This window comes from Pieris rapae, chromosome 3, assembly GCF_905147795.1.
Source record: "Pieris rapae chromosome 3, ilPieRapa1.1, whole genome shotgun sequence".
Lineage (NCBI taxonomy): Eukaryota > Metazoa > Arthropoda > Insecta > Lepidoptera > Pieridae > Pieris > Pieris rapae.
The window spans coordinates 2,288,889-2,298,164 of record NC_059511.1 but is presented as its reverse complement, the minus strand read 5'-3'; the positions used below and the strand labels follow the sequence as shown (position 1 = coordinate 2,298,164).

General features: G+C 33.8%; 1 protein-coding gene across 1 annotated transcript in view; it reads right to left on the bottom strand.

Annotated features, from left to right (window-relative positions):
- Positions 1-1,106: 1,106 nt before the first annotated feature.
- Positions 1,107-9,276, bottom strand: part of LOC110991541 (membralin) — a 98,990-nt gene continuing 90,820 nt past the window's right edge. Inside the window, exon 11 of the mRNA XM_022256919.2 lies at positions 1,107-3,205. Coding sequence (XP_022112611.1) covers positions 2,501-3,205 — 705 coding nt within the window. The 3' untranslated portion in view covers positions 1,107-2,500. The remainder of the gene's footprint in view (positions 3,206-9,276) is intronic.

Here is a 9,276-nt window from a genome sequence, read left to right as displayed (position 1 = left end):
TGCAGCATGTATACCGCTATTTACAAGAGGCAGTTAAACTAATTAAAATTAAATTATTTTTAAATTTAAAATTACTTTCTCAGGTACTCGCTCCAGTAAACGCCAAGGTCCACGGGAAACATCGAACCCAAGAATCTACAGCAGCACGTAATGTTTAAATGTTATTATTGTACTCCAAATTTGTAATACAAATATATTATATTACTTACCTAACTATGTAGTAATAAAATTAAACTTTTAAAAATAGAACACTACTTGTTGTGTTTCTTATTTTACTTCACTTTTCTTTTCAAGCAACTTTTATTAATTGTATAATCTGTTAAATTTCATAATAAAATAAAATATTGTGTAAATTGTTATCTGTATATTATCTTTTTGTCATGATTGGAAATTAAACGGGCTTTATTATTATTATATTGTTCAAAGAAACTACTAGACTAGCTACTTCGCGTCTATGGGCTGCTATACTAAGTATGAGATAATCCTTGTTGCAATAGTATTTTAAATTTTTAATGTTAAACTAATAATATCCATTATGATAATGAACAATTAGCCGATACACATTACAGAAACCTATAAGAAAATATGTCTTTAGAATTTGACAATTATTGTGTATGGATAAATTGGTCAAAGTTTATAAGATCCAAGGTTGTGTTTTGCTTATTAATTATGACAGTAATAATAATAATTTCACTGGGGCGCTAAAATCCTATATCGTTCTTGGCTTATGATCTATATATTTTGTTTCACAAGTAATCATCCTTCTCTCTTGTCAGACATGTAACAACCAATCTATGGATTTGAGATTTCTGGTTTCCTCACGATGTTTTCCTTTACAGTAAGAGCGATTATTACATAGGAGAAATATCGAATCAAAAGCATCGAATCCATGTCCTTAAGGATGATAATAGCACGGTGAAGCTATTTGACCACTGCTTAGAAGCAGGTCACATAGCTGTACATAAGTACTAAGCTGTATATAAGTACCGTAATGTGCTCAGCACTCAGTCCGCAATTATGATATATGTCTTAATATAAAGTTTCTGTTAACTATTTTAATATGTATATTAATAGTAAGACATTAGGAAAGTATAAATAAACCAGACTCGAATGAAAATGAATTTTATTTCCTTCCCTCAATACAGAATAAATAAAAGTGGGCCTTAGCACATAATAAAAATACATTTGTATGAAAACTTATTTAATGCAATAACTAATAACTAAATGAATGAACGCAATCTAATCGTAGATTATGAGAACATAATTCCCAACAGTACCATGACACAAAACGCCTCAGCGCCTACAAAATCTGGTTATATCTACTGATATACTGATTCGCTGTATCTACTAAAGTCGATCACAAATTTTTCATATTATGCACAAGAGACTATTGTTAGACTCCATATGGCGAATTGAGATGTAGTAATCAAGTGTTGAAAATCTTTAAATTAAACTAAAATTGAATTGGGATTGGTTTCTTAGTACTATTATTGTACAACAACAGATATTTACATTAGCAAATGCTAAATTAAAATGTTTAGTATAAAATACGCATCCTAGCTCTATTTACTATGAAAGTCTAACCATTGAAAGAAATTATGGCAAATTGTAGGGGTACAAAAAATCTAGTATTTAGTAGGCGCCGAATTACGCATCTTCAAGCGTTTTACTCGCTGCTACTGTTCCTATACTGTGTTATTTGACACAATAGAAACAATTAAACATTAAAATCTATTTACACTTGCTGTGTAGTCTTATACTACAATCACCTTGCCGTTAACTCTTTACATCACCTTAATAAAAATAATAATCGAAAGGTCCATTTTCCAAAACGTCAACCAAAGAACTGTCAACTAGTTGTCAAAATAAAAATATTTTCAATAACTAACGTCTTTTATTTCAAAATAATGCTACCATTTTGTCTACACGAAATTTGATTTTAATGTTGTCTTGACCAATCAACGTACTCGTTACGTTTTGAAATACGGACCTAAGCAATGAGCAGTATTGAGCTAAATTATTTATCGGACACATTCGTGGAGTTTTTATTGGATATGACTCTATTTATTCTAGATATTAAACCACATGATAAATTAAATTTAATAAAAAAATTACGCACACCCGCTCAATACAACTCAATGCTATCAAATGAACTCATAAAACCAAATGATTTTCCAACTTCGACATTTCTTAACTATTGAGCTTTATCAATATGTTAAAGCAAGTTTTGTTAATGAGAATTTTCGTTAAAATTAAGCTGTTTCATACATTAAAAATCAATTCTTTTTTTAAATTATAATAATTTTCCGTACATCAACATCATCTTTCTGCAACAGCAAAGTTGCGTCAGAATTTCATAAACATGAATTGAGAAAAAAACGCATTTCAATGACAACTTAATCCATATCCCTAACTGTTATAAGTACCCTATTACTCTGCATGACTTTTTGTATCATAAGTGAAGTCGCTGTTAAATACGATTACAAAGCTTTTAATGATGCTAAATAAGATCGTCAGCCTCAGGCGAAGCTCTGGGAGCGACTCTTGTAGTTACATCCGGTAAAACCGGGTCATTAGTTGCGGGCGCATCGAATTTGCGTCGACGATCAAGAGTCAAACTCGGAGATTCTACGGAGCCAAAGTTTTCACTTGGCTCATTAGAACCTGGAGTTACATTTTTAGCATTATCCAAAAGGCTTACACTATTTTCGTTGTGTATTATTTGAATGTCGCTATTAGATGCTTTTCTTTTGATTTCTTCTATCTTGATGCCTTCATCGGAAGTGCTAGATTTTTTAAGCGTGTTTAGTGGTGGATCAGAAGTGGCCACGGCTCTGTCTTCAGTATTAGTCGATGGAGTGTTTGTACCCGCAGCGTTTGTTTCTGTTACGCTTCGGGTGAAAATAACATCTCCTGTATGTGTGGTATTAGTTTGCACTGTAGATACAGAGGGAGAAGTTTGGGTGGTAGACTGTACTGTGTTTTGTACAGTTTGGGTCGTAGATTGAGTAGTTGGGGGTGTCGCTTGAGTGCCGGTTCCTGGGGCATCGTGGTACGCAGTCCCGCTGGCCAGAGCCGCTATACTAGCCAAGCCCATCATCCCACCTAACGTGCCATGATGGGTACGCAATAACAGTTGCTGAAGTTGAGCCTGCTGTAGTATCACCGGCAGTTCGTAGTGGTGGAAGAAGTATAACATGGAGTGCTGCGAACAAATTAATTTTGATTTAGTATAATAAAAAAATATTAAAATATGTTTATTTTGGAACATAAGATTATCAAGGTATCACTTATGCCACGTCATTAAATTTGAACCTGTAGGCATCCCTACTCATCGGCAAAGAAGACAGAGGGCTTAAGCCGAGAGAAGGGCGAATCATCAAACTACACTTATTTTAAAACAAATATAGTAAATAAATTAGAAGTAGGCTGCCTAGCACTAGTCCCAGGCCCTTTTATCAACTAGATAATCGCTAACTTCATAGTAAGTCATTAACACAGTGAAAAGTTCAATTGGTTACTTTAACCTTCAGAGACATTTAAAAAAAGGTAGTAGGCTCTATTTTACGTCTAAGAATGTGATTAGTCGCTTGATCATACATGGCCAACAACTCCAGACTAAAATGAATATTTCACACACAGCATTTATTTAACTATAATAAATTTTCGTTTCCTTCATACACCCATAATTACATTTATATATAAGAAGTAATTTTCAATCAATGTCATTACGAGACACCAGACACGCCTGTAGAAATAAACTCTTTTAGACAAATAGATGAATCGTGACAGTGCCGAGTGCTCGTTTATTTATTTGTGGGTCAAAGATCTCTCCCCAGCGTGGCCTGACCTAAGTTTTAATTAAGAAACTTGTGACCGCTCCACGTTAACTTTTATTTCAAATTATATTTTTTGATCTCTGTATTTTTGTCGCGTTTCATCGTAACAGCTTCACACGAATACTTGGATCAATAAAATATCTTCAGTCAGTTTTAAACATGTATTTTGTTTATACGATTTGATCGAAAAACGAACCTGTCTACAAATATACGAATTTATTTAAAAGGCATAACAAATTATTATATCAAGTTTATTTACAATAGTCTATAGAATGTATATGATTATAAATCCTAGACGATACGTCGGAAAAACACGGCATTTCTATTATGCAGATGGCGAGCCGGCAAGAACAGTATCTAGTGTACTGGACTTCCAAACTACTTTCAAGATGGCCCAAATTTGTTGACTCTCTCACGCCTGTTCACGTAGGCTCTTAAAAATAAACCTTTGTGCAAACGTTAGTAAACAACTATTTAATAACGTTTATAATAATTTGTATTGAGAAACAAAGTACTGCTGAATCACGCTTCTAGATAGCATATAAATCAATCAAAGATGGACTCAAACTCCAAAAGGCCGCGAAACATACTAGTTACCCTCTCAACGCAGCGTCAGCGTGATACACTCTTGTCTGCGTTGACTCGCTTCAATAAGTCCCACCCTGACACCAAACTATCTACTACCGATATTGGTATTGGCGGCTCGTCGTCGAGCAGGATATACTTGTCTGAACATTTGTCTCCTGAAGCTAAAGAGTTACACCATGCGGCACGTAAATTTTCTACTGACAAGAACTACAGGTTTGTTTGGGTGCGATATGGCCAAATTTATGTTCGTAAGGATGAATCAAGCCCGGCCATTCTAATTAAAAGTCATGATTCCTTCACTAAATTGTCTTAATTGTTATTACTACTACTAATTTGTTTGTTTATCATTGCTTAGTAAGTTACTTGATCAATTTTTGTTTTTATATACTGAATCACACGTTATTTCCACAATGATTAATATATTTTATCAAAATGTAAACAGAATTCGTAGCAAGTTAACTCAATTTTCTTTAAATCTGTTAAATTCTAACTTCGATATTATATGCTTGACGGAAACGAACTTAAATATGAGTGTTTTCGATGGCGAAGTTGTTGACGCCCGTTACAATCTCTTCAGACGAGATCGTGCGGATTCCTCCAGTGCTAAAACCGAGGGAGGTGGAGTTTTACTCGCCGTCCATAAAAAATACCAGGTCATCCGTCAAGCATCGTGGGATAGTGATATGGAGGATGTCTGGGTTACTCTTATTCCTGAAGCACGTGACACTTCTCGCATAAATTTATGTGTTTGCTATTTGCCTCCTGATATTAGAATTAACAAGCTTGAACTCTTTTATAGCCATTGCCAAAATTTACTTCTTAATCGTTTCCCTTTGGATAATTTCTTATTAATTGGTGATTTTAACACACCTGATTACTCTGATTCGATTAATCCCTCTCTGTCAATTTCCCCTAACCCGAGTAAGAAGCTCCTTCTACTAAATGAATTAATGTCACTGTGTAATCTAAAACAGCATAACTTTATCACAAATGCAAACGCTCGCTTGTTGGATTTGGTGCTTTCTAATATAGATTGTATAAGTGTCAATGAAACACTTGCATTAAGTTTGTTAGATAAAAATCATCCCGCAATTTTGATTACTCTTTCTCCGATTCAGATTTCTAAAGGGCTTCAACGCGCTAACATTAAACGGCTTAATTTTGCTAAATGTAATTTTGAAAACATTAAATCTGAACTCCAGTCTGTGAACTGGTCCGAAATCTTATCGTCCCCTTGTATTGATGAGTGCACCGAAGCTTTTTATGAGCTTTTATTTGAAATAATATCAAGAAATACACCAAGTTGTTGTAGCAAATTCTCATCTTATCCAGTCTGGTACAGCAAATCCTTAATTAAATGTAATAAAGAAAAAAACTTATATCATAAACGGTTTAAGAGGTTTGGGAATCCCCGCGATTACGACGTTTTCTCTTTGCTGAGGGAGAGATGCAAATTTCTTACCAAGATTTGTTACGACAAGTATATCGCATCCATCGAGGACTCGTTGGTCAAGGACATAAAATCATTTTGGAGATTTGTGAATAATCGTAAAGGCCATATTTCAGTGCCTCACACCATGACACTTGATAATACTTCTGAGACAGACGGTCAGGGGATATGTGACCTTTTTTCGCGATACTTTGGTTCAGTTTTTGACGATAAAACTAATAAAACTATATACACTGACCAATCTGGTGCTGTAAATAACACGTATTTTAATATATTATCTGGCTTTTCTATTACGGTAACAGATATCAAACGTAAAATAGATAGTTTGGATATTAACAAAGGGGCAGGTCCTGACCTTCTGCCTCCTATTTTCATAAAAAGTTGCGGAAAGGAGTTGTCCATTCCATTATGTGTTCTCTTTAATAAATCGTTAACTAGTGGTGTGTTTCCTAAGCGCTGGAAAACTGCCCACATAATACCTATTTATAAAAGTGGTGATAAGTCCAATTGTAAAAACTATAGACCGATAAGTATTTTATCTTGCGCTGCTAAATTATTTGAGTCAGTGATGTATACTCATCTGTTCAGTCATTTTAAGCCTGTTCTTTCAGACAAGCAACATGGTTTTGTTAGAAACAGGTCTACGGTCACTAACCTTCTGGAATACAAAAACTATCTCTGTCAAGTGTTTGCCACAGGTGGCCAAGTTGACTCTGTTTACACTGACTTCTCTAAGGCTTTTGACAAAGTAAATCACCATCTGCTCTGTCATAAGTTAGCGTCACATGGTATCCACGGCAGTTTATATAGATGGATCTGCTCATACCTAGACTCTAGAACTCAGTTGGTTGCGTTAAAGGGCTTCATCTCTGCACCTATCGCAGTTACATCGGGAGTACCTCAGGGTTCCCACTTAGGGCCATTATTCTTCGTAGTTTTTATTAATGACCTTATTCAACAACTGTCCTGCAATTGTCTCTTATATGCAGATGACTTAAAAATATTTACTTCTATTACTAATTTAGATGACTGCTTAACATTACAGCGTGATATCAATACCGTATCACAATGGTGCAAGACGAACTACATGTATTTAAATATAGACAAGTGTTTTGTCATATCGTTTACTAATAAACGAAACAAAATCGTATGGAACTACGTCATAGATGGTCAATTAGTTAACAGATCAGATGTTGCAAAAGACCTAGGTATCCTGTTCGATGACAAGCTTTCATTCCGTGCCCACTATAGTCACATCACGTCTAAAGCAAACCATCTACTGGGTTTTATTCTTAGATCCACAAAAGGTTTTAAAAATCCTCGTAGCACCTTGTACTTATACTTCAGCCTCGTAAGAAGTATATTAGAATACGGTAGTCCTATATGGTCGCCGAATTATAAGGTGCACATTGACGATATTGAACGAATTCAGAGGAAATTTCTCAGAATTTTATGTTATCGTATAAAACCTGGCCGGTCTAACTTAAATTATTGCGATAGACTCCTGAAATTTAAAGTTCAACCATTAGAATCCAGACGCATAGTCTTCGACTTAGTTTACCTTTACAAAATCACCCACTCCATTATAGACTCTCCCGAACTACTAGCTCACATTAGCCTTAACATTAGATTTAGTGCCCGTAGAGCTAACGAAGTCAATTTATTTTCCCTTCAAACTTATAAGAATAACATCTCTTTTTACAACCCTTTGACCAGGATGGCTCGTCAATATAACGAGATGGCAAAGAGCAACCACTTACTTGTGGACATATTCTGTCGCAACATCAATAAATTCATTAGTGTCGTTAAAGACATCCTCCATCGTAGGTTAAGTGCTGACCCTTGTGGTCCTGGTTAACGTTACGTTAAATTGGTGTCGAGGAACTTATTATTATTATTATTATTGTTTTTTTTTTTTTACTATGTTACCTTTGTTAGTTATGAGCCTTTTATTGATGTAACATTAATTTTGCAGTGTGCACATGGTTTTACATTAGAATCCTGTTCATAACTATTAGTTTTAAGTTTATTTTTGTAAAGATTATAATGTGTTTTGTGCACCAAATAAATAAATAAAAAAAATAAAAAAAATAGCTTTGTCAACACGGTTAATTAACATGACCGAAATCTGCCCGTTGTATCAAAACGTAGCGAATATAAAAAAGGATCAAACGTTTAAAAGGTATTTAATGGACAGAAATCGTGCCCTTTATGCGTCCATTAAAACGGCCTTTGAGATTTACATCAACCCCTGTTAGATACATTAATAAAAGATTTTTAAATCCTACGATTATGAAAGATGCTGCGATAATTCTTAAACGGATGTCTTGTTTGAATTTCTTATATTTATTTAACGGCAATGTATATATAATATTTTAAATACTTCCAAATCTTTGCCAAATCTTTCGCATTTGTTTTTAAAAGAACTTTTGTTTGTTTGAAGGTAAACAGAAATCATGAAACGTTTTCCTTGATTGTGATTGGTCAACTGCTGTATTATATGTTATATGTATGTGTGGCTTCACAATATTTTTTTACAATTTAATATTCAACATAACGATAACGATTTCATTAATTTAAGGAATCCGTGAATTCATACAAAAACAAATTTATTTTGACTTTGAATAAATCATCCTTGCCATTCATGGAAACATACGTAAAACATTCTGTCATCAACAGTTCAATATAGTTAGTTAGCGTGTTATTCAAGGAATCAAAGGTCAATTAAATATTTGAAGTATCTAATTACAATCTGTTTTCTAATGTATCCGTTAAACTTTAAACTGGTCGATATTATATTCAAATATTTACGCCGCAAATTCGTGAAACAAAAAATATTTTCTTAATCTCTATCATAATCGGTTCAACAGTTTTGATGAGGGAAAACATAGATATATAGGATCATACACGATAAGCCTCTGAAAATGTTTGTTTTAAGTTTAACAGCAATTTGTGGTAATTTTAGAAGATTAGGAACAAACCTAAATGTTGACTTAGGACCTCAACCGAAAACTACTCAACTTCTACAAAACTTTAGTTTCATTAACAGTGTAATAATGCATTTCCTAAAAATATTTTTCGCATATAAAAAAATAGCTTAAATAGTATTGATGACTGAATTTATAGAAAAATTGTTGTTCGTTGTATGGTTTAAACTGTGTGAAACATGTATATTAATTACGGAAAAATACTAAAAACCACAATTGAATTTTCTAATAAAACTGTTTTCAGCTGGGATGTCTCTTATGACTCTTATGACTTCAGACATTGTTTAATAGCTGTAAGATATGATCTCTATCTGTTTAAAAAAAATCTATATTTAGTTTAGACACATCTGTGACCCAAAGTTTACCAAATCATCAACTATGATAGGCTATTTGATAGGATACGGCTATAGGA